Source organism: Rhododendron vialii, chromosome 1a (assembly GCF_030253575.1).
Source record: "Rhododendron vialii isolate Sample 1 chromosome 1a, ASM3025357v1".
NCBI classification, from domain to species: Eukaryota; Viridiplantae; Streptophyta; class Magnoliopsida; order Ericales; family Ericaceae; genus Rhododendron; species Rhododendron vialii.
Genome location: NC_080557.1, coordinates 34329955 through 34345210, shown reverse-complemented (window position 1 = coordinate 34345210; position 15256 = coordinate 34329955). Strand labels below are relative to the sequence as shown.

The 15256-nt window shown below is 37.4% G+C and overlaps 1 protein-coding gene and 1 long non-coding RNA gene across 2 annotated transcripts; one reads left to right on the top strand and one right to left on the bottom strand.

The window, feature by feature from the left end:
• Positions 1-2176: 2176 nt before the first annotated feature.
• LOC131307236 (transcription factor MYB12-like) lies at positions 2177-4381 on the top strand. The gene is made up of 2 exons (XM_058333651.1): positions 2177-2696; positions 3391-4381. Exons 1-2 carry the CDS (start codon positions 2564-2566, stop codon positions 4065-4067), a joined length of 810 nt encoding a protein of 269 aa, XP_058189634.1. The 5' UTR covers positions 2177-2563; the 3' UTR covers positions 4068-4381.
• A 6512-nt stretch (positions 4382-10893) lies between these two features.
• LOC131307232 (uncharacterized) lies at positions 10894-14788 on the bottom strand. Its single transcript, XR_009194047.1, has 5 exons — positions 14703-14788; positions 14491-14591; positions 13487-13579; positions 11034-11110; positions 10894-10950 (listed from the first exon to the last, which is right to left on the bottom strand). It is a non-coding gene; the product is annotated as an uncharacterized LOC131307232 (long non-coding RNA).
• Between the last annotated feature and the right edge of the window lie 468 nt (positions 14789-15256).

Sequence of the window (15256 nt, the reverse complement as noted above, 5' to 3'; positions counted from 1 at the left end):
GTATGAGTCCAGACTTTTATTTTTCACATTCATATCGTCTGCATGTCAATGCAGTAATCCAACAAGGGTTGTTTCTACTGGTTAGGGGGTTTGCTCCCATTCTGGAAGTGTGAATTCGATTCTTTGGAGTACGCCAACCAATTAGGAGGTGAAAGTCCATGTGGGTAGAATCATAGGCACGTTCAGACTGTCTAGTGGTCCTCCTAGCCTCCAAGTTGCTTCTCACTGTTTTCCGTTGGTGCTGGTTCTCTGCAATCAACCCTAGGTGAATTAGTCTGATCTCGTTTGGGTATGAGGATACCTTCTATGTCGTGAAAAAAAAATCAGAGGATATGTTTGACTCAGATGGAACTTAATTACAAGTTTCATGAGAATCTTTTGTTGTGCTAGCCAATTTAGGAACGAGGGTAGTGTTCACCATTTTTTAACGAGGGTGGACAAAATTAAATTCTTATTTATTGTATGTTATCGGGTTTGGAGCCTGATTATATGATTCCAAAATTATTTGGATAAAAGTAACAAAATTTCAGTTTTCTGATTCCTTTTGTTTAAACGAATTAATAATCTACAAAAAAAAAAAAATTGTGCAAAATTAACAAATGCGAAAAAAATTCAAATAAGAACAGAACAAGAAATTAAAAGCCTCAAAAAGCTAAGAAGAACAAGGCCTAAATATGATTTAGGAAGCTTCACTGTTTCTTCATCATTTTGTTATCATATCGTATTGAGAAACAGCTAGCTCCGAGGATTGCAGAAGTAGGTCACATTGTGTGAGAATGTGAATTTGCACACTAAAGAGGAGAGAGTGGTGGGATGAGAGGAGGAAGGGGGTTTCAATCTGAATCATTCGACACACTTTTGGATGGCCTGAATGGACTGTTCGGGCATTATGTGGGCATGGCCACGTGGTATCCACCCAAAACTCAAAAATTTCTCACCAGTGAGGACTCTCAAATCTTAAAATAATTCAGTTGGCTTAAAATCCTTAAGCTAACATAATACTACTACTCTAAATGTGTCTAAATTCAGTAATCCTTTCACGGTTTTACCTCTCCCTTCAATAGTGGCCGCTGATCCACGGTGATAAATTAACTTAAGCCGGGAAGTATACAAATACTACGGAACACCAAACGACGGACTTTTTTTCCTCCTTCCTAGCATCCAACGTTTTTCTCCGGTGCAAAAATAATTTTCAAAAGATAAAGTGAAAAAAAAATGATCAGAACGTAAAATTCCTACTACGTATTATTTAATATTCCCACTACAGCAACAACGTTAATGGGCGGAGGTATCGAGCCCCCCCTTATATAAAGTGATCAGAACGTGATTTTAAGGGTACCTGCGAGAAATCAGCAAAAAAAAATGATCAGATAGGGCTTGATCCGAACAGTTTTTTATTGAACGGTTCAGTAAAAAACTGTTCTGATCAAGCCCTTCCCGATCATTTTTTTTGGTGATTTCTAGCGGGTACCCTTAAAATCACGTTCTGCACACTTTGAGCGGCTCGGATCGTCGCAATTTGATCGGAAAAGAGGAGTCCCGCACGGTAAGGCCGTGCGGGATCCCTCATTGGATCCCGAGTGTGTGTGTGTGTATATATATATTCGACTAACCAAAAGCCCAGCTCTCACATTTAATTTCATCACCACAAAGCGAAAGACAGATCATATACAAGGGTTTCGAATTCCAATGATTTCAATCCAAAAATTTTGAAGATTGTAACGATTTAGATGGGTGTTCTAAACAAGCTACAGAACAAAAATGAAAGATAATTTCCTCTCGGGCTCTTTAGGTTATTTACATCGAAAGGAAAATTGCAATGAAGTTTATTTAGAATCTTATAGATAATTTTTTGAGATTTGAAAGAACTTCGGTCCCATTTTGATAGATTGTGAAACTGTTTTTGTTCTATTTTGATGGATGAAATCTTGGAAAATACGCTTTATGTAATACAAGAATATTGGTAGTAGATCTTTTTTTGTTTTTTTTGTTTTCTTACTTATTTGTTGGGTAAGGAATGGAAAGATATATGATGGTTGATAATTTTCCCCGTTAATTATAACTTGGCCGCCCGGGTTTATTAATCCTGACTCCGCCACTGAACACGGCAACCATTACCGCAACACAGTCTACCACCGCTATTTAAAACCTGGGTTAACATACGAGAGTGTGTGTGAGAGAGGAGAGAGAGAATGTACGGCAGTGTGAGAGGGAAAGGAGAATGGCAGATAGTAAGAAAGGTGGGTAAGCACCTGCATCACGCACATAGTTGTTTGAATTTAGCGGTATCCCTCACTTACTTAAGACAGAAGAAGTGTCCACTTGTTTGTTTACATAAGAGAATATCAGAGAAAACAAAAGTTGACAAGTATTTGTTCCTATATATGAATATCATTCCCCAAAACAGGGTTTTAATTTTCTATTACAAACCCATCAATTGTGAGGTATCTTAAAAAGGGGAAACAACGTTGTCAATTGCAACCCAAAAGATCAAATAACAGTCCCCTGTTTCTCTTTCTATCTCTAGCTTTTTCTTTGGTGTTTTTGGGCTCAAACTCAAAGCATGGGAAGGGCTCCCTGCTGTGCAAAGGTTGGGTTGCATAGAGGTCCATGGACTGCAAGAGAGGACTCTTTGCTTTCCAAGTACATTCAAGTTCACGGTGAAGGCAACTGGAGATCTTTGCCTAAAGAAGCTGGTAATTCTTTTTAATTTTCTCTAGCAAATATATTTAACCACTTCCTGATATTGTAACGTTCTTCGATCAAGTTCATGAAAATTGTATTATGAACATAAATTTGTACATGATTTTCGACACTTTCAATTCAAATTAAAAGCACCACACCAAGGTTCTAAATAACGGTATCAGGACACGTAACGGTAACGGGGACGGTCAAGGTGTAACGGTGTTGAGATTATCGAACTACACATAACGGGAATCATATGTTGTGGTCGTGAAATTTTAGAAATCATTTTTGTTGAAAAAAATTTTTAAGTGCCAAAAATCTCCCGTAATGGTCGAGTACCGGCCGTGAATCGGAACCTGACCAATACTTATGTAATTTTTTCTCCCAGTGATATGTTACGGCCGTGTTACATTTCAATTTTTTATGCTACTTTTGGGCAATTCGAAACATCATCTGTGCGTTTTATGTTGTTCTGATAAAAGTAAGTTCTCTGTTTTTCCAAGAAAATCAGCATTGAAATAGAAACAGAACTGATACAAACAAACATGTCCTTATGTTTTCTTAGGTCATGTTTTACTTGACTGTTACGATACATGAAACAGATCCATGAGAAAGTTCATGAAAGAGAAACGAACGGTTCAGACATTTCTTAATGAATCAATTTCATATACAGTATCAATCCTTTAACTTTGTTGGTGCATGTAGGGCTATTTAGATGTGGAAAAAGCTGCAGGCTGAGATGGATGAATTATTTGAGGCCAGATATCAAGAGGGGAAACATCAGCCCTGATGAGGAGGACCTCATTGTAAGAATGCATGCCCTCCTCGGCAACCGATGGTCTCTAATTGCGGGGAGGTTACCTGGTCGAACCGATAACGAGATAAAGAACTACTGGAACACCCATCTTAGCAAAAGACTCAGAGACCAAGGAACCGACCCAAGTACCCACAAAAAATTATCGGAATATCCGAACGAACCACCACCAAGGAAGAGGAGGAACAGCAATAGAAAACAGAACAAGTCCAATTCAGAGGCCCAGAAGCAGAAGGTTCATAACCCAAAGCCCACGAGGATCACTTCTTTGAATTCTTTGACAATGTCGAGGAATAACAGTTTTGATTGGACTCCCAACGAAGCTTTAAATGGTGTTCAATGGTCTTCTAGTTTGAAAGGTGATGTTGATCAGGTCGGGTTTCTTATTGGTGATGACCAAGATCCGGATATGGTGAATGGGTCGGATCTTGAATGCCAGTCTGGTGTACCATTGTCGGATCACAACACCACAGAGAAGCTATATGAGGATTATCTTCAACTTCTGATCAGGACAGAAGGTCTTGACCTAGTTCAGTTGGATTCCTTTGCCGAATCATTATTGATCTGAGTAGATGGAAGATCCGATTAAAAATTAAGTATATACAATTGCGTTAGTCGTGTTACGCGTAGATCTCGCTATTGAAACGATGGAACTAGTGTCACGCACGCAATACCAGAAAGATGATCTGCTTAAGTCTTGCACAGACTGTAATACTAATAAAGTTGAAAGAGCAAGTCTTAAAAATGATACTACGTGACATAAACATCTACATCTACTTGGTGTCATAGTTACATGCCCACATGCATTACTTGCGAGATTGTTAGTCATGTTATTATTATTATTATATTAATAAAAGAAGCTTGTAACATGTGATTGTAAAACGATTGGTGTTTTGCAGTTTGCTTAGCGCAAATAAGCACTACTTCTTTCTTGCATACTTTTAGACAATTATGAATAACACATTGTCCCTTTTTCAAATAATAATAATAATAATAATAATAATAATAATAATAATAACACATTGCTCAATATATTGGTCGAGTTTTGAACGAACAAACATAAACGCACCGTATTGGAGGACAATGTAAAGGACCAGGGGTCACGTGCTCTCTTATTTTATTCCAATGTGTTTCAATTTTTTGGTAATCGTACAAGTTTCCCAAAAAGACTGCTTTGATGTCGGTTGGACCATTCATAAATTTCGACAATCATTGTGTACTATTGCTATTGTTATCTCCGATCTTTGCTATAAATTTGGAGATTTCAAATTTTTTTGAAGTTTAGAGCATTTCTAATGAGAGATGTCAATTCCTACGTGAACATTTTAACGGTAAAAATTGATATCAAAATTCAATCCAACCTAATAGCTTTCTTTGATGCCAAATACACGTGGATTTGAAGGCAAGTCTTCTCATGCCAACTTTGACAACCACCCTCCTCCATGCCAAATTTTAAAAAATGACCATTTGAATTTTGACATAAGGGTTGGAGAGGGATAATTTGATGTCAAATAAATATAATTTGACATAAGGGTTGGAGATGAGGTTTTGAAGTTAAATTGGAGATGCCAAAATCCCACATCAGCCTTCAAAAAAAATTGGCATCCCCAATTTGAAGATGTCAAATATTTGTCTCCAATCTTTGCCATAAATTTGGAGATGTCAAATTTTTTGAAGCTTAATGTGACAATTTGACACCTTCAAAATTTGACACTCGTAATGTTGCTCCTCCAACCACGGTGTCAAATTTTCTCATAGGTTCTTAAAAAATAAAAATAAATGCTATATTGGTAAAATCCGAAAGGCCACTTTTACATCTGACACAGGATGCCAATTTTGCAGCAAATTATTGTCTTCAAACCCATGCTTTCATTTGAAGGGAAGGTTTAGAGAAAGCTACGCGCGATATTAATTTTGACAAGTGGAGCTTCACATTGGATTTGACTCTTTCTATCGGAGATGCTCTAACGTAGCTTTGCTCTGACTTCTAGAATTGGAACCCTGCAAATGAGCGATGAGATTTTTTTCTCCAAACTGCAACGCGCGATGAGATTGGTACCCCAAGAATAATCGAAGTGTACAAAAGATGACCAAGACAAAAAAAAAAAAAAAAAAAAAAGTTGTACAGACTCTCACGTTGGATCCGTTCATGAGCACTAGATCCAAAAAAGAAGAAGGAGTGAATAGAATACTTCCACCTTGTCATATCTAGAGCCACATTTTGGTGATTGACCAAAAACTGTCTGTCAGGTAGTGACTTAAGGGAGTTGTTAGTAAATTGGAGTCTGGAATTCTGAATTCTGATACTCCTACTTTAGATTATTAGTTGGAAGGTTGGTTAGATGAACTCGCGCGTGACTAGCTTCAATTCTTCAGCTCATGGTAGATAAGCATGCATGCATAATCATGGTCCCGGCCGGACATTATATATGGGTAATCGAGTCCACATTTATGTTATTATTATAATAATAACGAGGATAAACTATGGTTAATTTCCCCTCTTTTGCGGCTTTAATTTAGCTAGCTAGAGTCATTTCGGTCGTTTTCTTTTAATTTTTACTAGATTTGAGTGTAATTTTTACGTCACAATCAGCGTTTCGACGAGAAAAATCAAAAAAGTATAAAAATATATACAGACCAATTTCGGGAAAAAAAAGTTTACGAAGGACGAATAAAGTTCAAAAAACCCTGCCTTTTAGTGTTTTTAGCATCGTTTTATATGATATTTTTTGTAACTTTGGCCTTTATTTCTATATTTTTCTCGTCGAGACGAATGATTTGACGTATGAATTATAACTTAAAAGTACCGGTAACTCACATAATACCGACCATTTTTTAACAAAAAATTTATTTAATCCAATTCTTCTCATGGGTCTCAAATAACAAATGTAACCCCTTAACCTGCTTACCTGCAAGATTACACTAGCTATCTCTACCTTTTCTTTTTTAATAGTAGTAGTAGATGAGTATTGATCAGACCAACGCTCGTCAACTAGCTTAAAATTGCCTATTGGATAAACCACAGGTAACCCAAGAGTTGTTTTGCTTAGTTAATTGCAGTGAACCCGCAAACTTGGAAATCAGGTAACCCGTTATTAAGCTCCTTATTTGTTTGTGTGTGTATATGTGTGTGTAGACACACACACACACAGTTCTTTTCAGGTCCAGTCATCCGGATTTTCTTATGGTCCGGATTTCTGTCTGAGTTATTGGATTGGATGGATGAGATTGAACGGCTGTGGAAATAAAAGGGAAAAAGGGGATTTTCACCCTCTAGCCCACATTTCTTCGTTCCAGCCAGAGATTGAGAGAGAAAGAGAAAAGGAGGAGGCAACTGTGTATAAGAACGACGATATACGAACATGTTAGTGTGTGTGTCTATATATAATATATATATATATATATATACACACACACAGTTCTTTTTAGGTCCAGTCGTCCGGATTTTCTTATGGTCCGGATTTCTATCTGAGCTATTGGATTGGATGGATGAGATCCAACGGCTGTGGAAATAAAAAGGAAAAGGGGGATTTCCACCCTCCAGCCCACATTTCTTCATTCTAGCCAAAGATTGAGAGAGAAAGAGAAAAGGAGGCGACTGTGTATAAGAACGACGATATACGAACAACTCAAGCTGATATCGAAGATGACAAACATCAGAGCTACGATTAGCCCTAAGGTCTCTCTCTCTCTCTCTCTCTCTCTCTCTCTCTCTCTCTCTCTCTCTCTCGTGTTCTCTGTGATTTTCGAAACCCTAACTGTGATTTTAGGGGCTGATTTCTGTGATTTTTTTGTGTGGTTTCGAAACCATTCAATCTCGGGATGGCCGACGACGAACGATCAGAGCTACGATCATCCCTAAGGTCTCTCACTCTCTCTCTCGTTCTCTATGATTTTCGAAACCGTAAAAGAAGATCTTCAAATTTCGAAACCCTAAATGAAGAATAAGGGCTGATTTATGTGATTTGTTTGTGTGGTCTTTGAAACCTTTCGATCGCGGGATGGCTGATTTCTACTAATTGACTGATTTTCGAAACCTTAACAGTATTTTGGGGTTGTATCTATGATATCCGATTTGGGGCATTTTTGGGAACCCTAAAGTTTCAATACCAGAAATTATGGATTTTCTAAACCCTAATACTTTTGATTAGTTGCTATTTGGACTAGTTTTCGTGTGTGACTTATGCTGATTTTGGCCAGAGAATGATAACACTGCATGAATTAGTTACTTGATTGTTTTGCCCCTAATGAATGGCTATGTGACAAATTTCTGAGCCAAAGGCCCCTCTCCAAAATTATGTACTTTCAGTTTCGAAGTGGTGTTTGTTTGGTGTTACTTTGTGCAGTGTTATCAGTGTATCATTATTGTTCAGGCCTGTATATTAGTGTTCGCTTGATCAGTGTTGTACATCAGTTGTTTTCAAGTCCAGTCGCCTAGATTTTCTTATGGTCTGGATTTTTTGTGAGTTTGCCAGATTTGTTTGCCCCTATTTGTTGGCTATGATGATAAACTAACATGCAATATGTTTTTAGGCCTAGAAACATTAGATGGTCAATTGGCAACTAATGTTGCTGCCTTAGTGCCTTAAAAAAGTGGTGTCTTGAACATTTCATTTATCTGAGCCACTTTATTTGGCTATGATGAAAATTTTCTGAGCGTCAGATTTTCTGTCTAAGCCACTGGGAGAGTTTGCCCCTATTTCCAGAATTGTTTGCCCCTATTTGTTGGCTATGATGATAAATTAACATGCAATGTGCACTTAAGCCTGGAAACATTAGATGGTCAATTGGCAACTAATGTTACCGCCTTAGTGTCTTAAAAAAGTGGTGTCTTGAATATTTCATTTATCTGAGCCACTTTATTTGGCTATGATGAAAATTTTCTGAGCCAAAACCGCCTATCTAAATTTTTTATATGAGTTACTTGTAGTTTTAGCTGTGTTGGACATTGGGGCTGATCATAGCTCTGATCGTTCGTTGTCTTTGTTCTGAGCTTTGGTTGTTCATATATCGTTGCCTCCTTTTCTATTTCTCTCTGGCTGGAACGAAGAAATGGGGAAGGGCTGAGCGGTGTATGTAGCGAAATCCCCTTTTTCCCCTTTTTATTTCACAACCATTGGATTAGCTCCAACGGCTTAGACAAACAATCCGGACCATAAGAAAATTCGGGCGACTGGACCTGAAAAGAACTGTATTAACACGCAATGTGTACTAAGGCTTGGAAACATTAGATGGTCAATTGACAACTAATGTTGCTGCCTTAGTGCCTTAAAAAAGTGGTGTCTTGAACATTTCATTTATTTGAGTCACTTAATTTGGCTATGATGAAAATTTTCTGAGCCAAAACCACATCTCTCAATTTTTTATATGAGTTACTTCTAGTTTTTAGTTGTGTTGGACATTTGTGTGAGTGTGTGTAGACATTGTGTGAGTGTGTGCAGTAAATGTGTTAAAACAATCATGTCTAATTCAAGCAACATGAGTACCATTCAATCTCGTTACCCTACATTTCAAAACAAGACATGTTGGTGTGGATTGAGAGCTGTTGTGCACATTTCAGATTCAGAAAAGAATCATGGAAGGCTCTACTATAGGTGTCCAAAGGATTCAAATGATAAAGAAAAATGCGAGTACTGAAAGTGGTGCTATCAAATTAGGTGTCATGAACCCAACCCACATGCTGCACCAGAGGTGAAACTAGTAAAGAATGATGCACGTGTTGAAGTCATTGTGGCTAATTTAAAACACATGGTAATTGTCTTTCAGTTCTTAAGTGGGCTAGCCTTGGTAGTGGCTATCATTGCACTTCTTATGTGAATGTACCAATGAATGTAATGCTTGGGTCCAAGGCTATCCCCTTGCCCAGGCTTCTTCTTGGTTGGTTTTGTACCAAAAACCAATATTAGGCTGTGTATCTGCAAATCTGTTCGGAGCATGAAAGGATTTTTGTATACTTGAACCTTATGAGTTGTGACTGTACGAATGAATGAGACTGAAATTTTTTGTATCAATTTGAGCTTTTTAAAACTTGAACTTGACTTGTGTTCGGTTTGATCAAACTTCACAATCGTAGTTTGATTATTTGTGTTTAATTTGGCTTTGAGGCACACTATAAGGGAACATGTATAGTCATACATACTCATGAGTGGGTCCAGTTTGATCAAACTTCACAACCTTGAAAATGCTTGATAGACTAATTTGTTTCTAAAACTTGCGTATACATCGTGTTTGCTTGTTTATATTGTGGAAGATTACTTGGCTCATTACTATGCCTATTTACATTACAACTGCATTGAAGAGAAAAAAAAAAACAGGGAAATGCCGGTTGACAAAGTGGTCGACCGGGTGGACGACCGGTTTGTCATCTGGTGGCTTCCAACAAATACAAAAACGAATTGAATGTGCCATACAAAAAAAAATTAGCTCTAACTTCCCAAATTTTGATGCTCAAAAGTATCCTTACACTCTTCTTGCTTTGCTCTACTTCCCATAACTTTGTTCAACACTTGTTCTTCACTTCTATAGTTCTACTACACAATTCTCAAAATCGACAATGAAAAAAACTAACACTTGAAAGAAATTCAACTACAAACAAGCATAGGCATAAGTTCCCATGAGTTGGTGTCTTCTACATCACTTTTAGGAAATGGCTTGCCTTATCAGTATTTAGCCACCTCACATATTCAACCAGTCCACCAGCATAGCAGTATTTATTGTACTGGCTCTTCTCTGGATCTACATCCTTTTTTTTTAGGACAATAGCAAGCTAAAAAGGTGGAGACAAGATGGATGGTGAATAGTAAAGTTCAAGAACACACAAGTCAAAAAATTTTGACAAAACTTGAAAAAGATGAACTTCATGTCGAAACTTAATGCAAAATGCAAAAATATTTTCGAAGTACAAAAATATTTTCGACAACTGAAGGTCAAAAAATGGACAAAAATATTGGAATGGAGGGAGTAAAACCATTTCACACGTGAAAGCCATGTCAGAATCAGCAGTAGTAATTGAAGAAAGAAATTAGATACGTTCTGCTCATCAGTAGGAAGTTGCAAGTAACCTATGATACAGGACAAGTATGACCATTCCGTCAAAATCTTGTATAATCAGCATCAACTTGATATTACCTCATTTGGCAGCCTAACATTAAACCATCCTCTAACTTATCAGAAAAGTTATATAATCCTATACATGCAAGCAATTATACTGCTCATAATTAAAGAATGACATGCATTAATCAAATTTCATATTGGGGCATATTTCCACATTAAAGAAAGCTCCAAAAGAAGAAAATCGTTTAAACAAGGTCCGCAGAAATCCTGGAGGGTTGGAAGTACAAATTTCAACAAGCATAGCAATCGAAACAGCAAGCATCAGTAACAAGGAATCTTACAATCATCGTCAACATAATGTCATCAATCCATGTGGAAGCACCAATCCATCCTGCAACCTAAATACGTAAAAACATGAATATACTAAACAAAAGACAATAACAACTAAAGAATTAAACGTAGATGTACCACAAACACTTACACTCATCTTCAACGTTGTCCTGGTCATCGTCATCGTCATCGTCATAGTCATCACTCAACCTAACATCTTGTGAAGGCCTAATAAAATAAGACAATAATTAAGATGTATTTCGTGTATAAATAATGAAATTCATAGTACAAATTAACATCCATTTACATGTTCATAAACTTTGGACAATTCATTTTGTCATGCGACTGTCCCGTTAACCCACAACCATTATATTTCCTTCTCTTCTTGACAGCTTTTTCTTTTCCTCCTTTCAAACGCTTACCACAACCCTTTGCCCTTACTTGAAATGGTTCTTTTAAACTATGTTCGCTTCCGAGAGAAATAGGCACTTGGGTACGACTTATTGAACCATCTTTGCGAGAACTCCTCATCAATGCAATCTTCTTTTGACTAGATTCCAAAGCTTCTTGCACAACTTCACTTTCTTCTTCATCTAATACAGCATCATCAATAACTGTACAAGCAAATTGGAAGAGACCTTGTCGTCTCATAAGAAGTGAACTGTTACATATTTCTTTCACACCATTACTTAGCTCATCCATCACTCTGCCCGCTTTTGCTGTTTTCGTCCACCTCTACAAGATGTATTCAGTAGGGAGTTTCCTAATTTGCATTCTAAACAGGTACGTCAACAGGTGCCGACATGGAATTCCATCGAATTCAAACATCTTACAGCTACAACTCACACGATTCGATGACTTGTCCACCGAAATCTCACAACTTGTCGCACCTTCCATTTCTTCTCTCTGAACATTCCACAAACACCGATGTTCATTCTCACATATTAACGTAATTAACCACATATGCATTAATTTGAAAGATTTCCTCTTGAAACCTCTCAAATATGCTCTATGTATATATTTCACTCATTTTCTTTTCCATTGTCCATGAGGTTTTCAAGAGAGACTTCTCATTTACATCTTTATGATTCAAATCCAATTCATTATGTCAGACTTTGGCTAGTGCCCTATTGAACCGCGTCACAAAATCCATCATTGAATTTTCTTTGGACACATACCTCTTGAAAAATGAATGAGAAATTTCAATCTGTTGACTACTAGTCATGTGGACAGAAAACATGTGGTTCGTATATGTAGGAACTAATCTATCATGAATTTTGTACATGTCCTGTAACCATTTATTGTTGGACAACTTAGAGTTTCCTACAATATTTGCCCATCTTGTATCGAACTCTCCAGGTGTTTCAGAATTCCATATACATTTCTTCAACTCATCATAATGTTCCTTATATGACAATGCACCCAATTTTTCAAAAAATTTACTCACAATGTGTCAAATACAATATCGATGAAACGTATTCGGAAGAGCAGAAGCAATTGCTCTTGTCATTGCCGAATCTTGATCAGTTATGATCATTTTGGGTGGTCCACCTAGCATCGCTTTTAACCATTCATTGAAAAGCCACACAAACGAATCAATTTTTTCATCACTCAAGAACGCACACCCAAGAAGTGTTGTCTGCCTGTGGTGGTTGACCCCTAATATAGATGCATATATCAAAGAATATTTGTTTGTGTCGTACGTAGTATCAAACACTACCACATCCCCAAAATATTGATATGACTTTCTAGAGGTCGCATCTGCCCAAAAACAATGAGTCATTCTATCCTTGTCATCTCTCTCGAATGTGAATCTGAAGGCCGAATTCTTTTGTTGTTCAATCTCGAAATGCTCATACAACATGTTCGCGTCATAACCATGTACTACATTCTTCCTATCTCTTTTATCATTATAAAGATCTCATGGTAAAAATCCAACATTTTTCAATACCCCTACTTGCAACTCAAAAATACTCATTTGTTGGTAAGTAGGCACATTAGCAGCTGATAATTGTTGCATTAAAACTTTTTCTGTGACTGACACTCGACGATGAGATTTTAACAAATGCACCTTTCTTGGCGTTTAAGCTCATAGTTATGACCCTCGACAAATTTGGATACAACAAACACTTCACATTTTCTTACGACAGCAAGTTTTGTACCACAACGTTCTCTAGTTAAACCCCGACACCGTGAAGTGGCCTTAGAATTTCTCCTCTCCCCTTCTTTAAAACAAACGTACTCCTTCCTCATTACTTGACCATTCTGACCCAACCTACTAGAATTGGTTTGCACACTAAACCCAGCTTCTCTAGCATAATTGTTGTAAAATTTCAGAACGTCGTCTAAGTTGAGAAATTCTTGGTCAATTTTCGGTATAACTTCATTTTTAACTTGAGGAGTGTAAATTTCTTGACAAGAATTCGCAGATGATTGACACGGTTGGGATGGTGATATTGCTATGTCATCCAAAGGTTGCATTCTAAAACCAAAATAGAAAACAATTACTAACATGCAAAAAAAACATTTAAGACAAATACCAGTCTATGTGTCTCCCTTTCTGCTATAAAATGCAACAAATTTTTGAGAGAGGGAGAGAGATACCTCGGTCGTGGTACTCGAAACTTGGGGGTTGGATCAACGTTGGTTCGATCTTGTTCTTGCATTTTATCAAATTGTGAGCTACTTATGGGTAACCTACCAATGGCAGACATTATCTCAGCTTGTTCTTCTTTTGAACCAGAGATTACAAAAAAAGAAATCAGCATAAGTCACACAAAAACCAGTCCAAATAATCGTTTTGTTTTCAAAAAAATCAGCTTGTTCTCCAGGTAATCATTCTTCAATTTAGCTTCTATTTGTTTTGTTTTGTTGACTTGGTCAATTGATGGGTAAATCCTTTGAAGACATTTATCTGTATCGAATCAAGCTGTACGATTTGTCTTTCTATTGTAAGATTCCAGTATGGATTTTGGGGATGGAGATATTTGTAAACAGAAATGCCACACACACATACAATCTGTGCACAGATTGTGCACAGATTTTGTTGTGGGGCCCACCACGGGTCCCACACAAATCATCCGAGCCGTTCATTAAATGTAAAATATTTTTTCAAGGGTCCCCGTAAAAAATAATCTCAATCCGATACCTATAGATGCTCGATCCAATCGTATAACTTTTCATTATCCGAAAATCCGAATGAAAAGTTAGATGGTTGGATGAAGCACCTATAGGTATTGGATTGAGTTTATTTTTTACGGGGACCCTTGAAAAAATGTTTTACATTTAATGAACGGCTTGGATGATTTGTGTGGGACCCGTGATGGGCCCCACAACGAAATCTGTGCACAATATGTGCACAAAAATCTGTACCGGTAGCAGGACTCATTTGTAAATGTTACTATGTTATTTATGCCCTAAATCAGATATCATAGATACAAGCCCTCAATCGAATATCATAGATACAAATATACAAGCCCAATATACTATTAGGGTTTCAAAAATCAGTCAATCAGTAGAAATCAGCCATCCCCTGATCAAAGGGTTTCAAAAACCACACAAAAAAATCAAAGAGAATGAAAACAAGAGAGAGAGAACGAGAGAGAGACCTTAGGGCTGATCATAGCTCTGATGTTCATTGTCTTCGATCTCGGCTTTGGTTCTTCGTATATCGTCGCCTCCTCTCTCTGTGTATGTAGTGATATCCTCTCTGTGGATGGAACGAAAAAATCATAGAAATTAGCCCTTAAAATAACAGTTAGGGTTTCGAAAATCATAGAAAATAAGAGAGAGAGAGAGAGAGAGAGAGAGAGGGAAGGACCTTAGCTTGGGTCGTCATTCGTCATCTTTGATCTCAGCTTGGGTCGCTCATATCTTGGTCGCCCCCTTTTCTCTTTCTCTCTCTCACTCTCTAGCGGTGAACAAAGAAATGGGTGGGCTGGAGGGGTGGAAATCCCCTTTTTTTCCCTTTTATTTCCACAGCTATTGAATCTCATCCATCCAATCCAACGGCTCATACAGAAATCCGGACCATAAGAAAATTCGAGCGATTGGACCTGAAAAGAACTGTATGTGTATATATATATATAATGCCAACCCCATAGGAATATTAAAAGTATCTCACTCCCATATTATTACCCATTATACAGGACACGACTTCCAACCCGTTTGATATCTCACCCATCCAGCAATATTGTGGTCCAGTTTTGGATTGTTGTGGCGATGAATAGAACTTTGTTCATTTTAATTGTAGCTCTTTTCGATGACGACATTCATGCTATAAATTAATTTGATCATTAGATTTGTATAAGATATCTAATAATGACGATTTAAGCTTTTTCTAGCGTTCATCGATCATTCTTTTGCAAACGAAAG

What these genes read in the sequence shown, in the direction of transcription:
- LOC131307236 (XM_058333651.1), top strand. Translation starts at nt 2,564, where the DNA reads ATGGGAAGGGCTCCCTGCTGTGCAAAGGTTGGGTTGCATAGAGGTCCA. An exon ending in ATCTTTGCCTAAAGAAGCTG is followed by an intron (nt 2,697 to 3,390) that starts GTAATTCTTTTT and finishes TGGTGCATGTAG; the next exon opens with GGCTATTTAGATGTGGAAAA.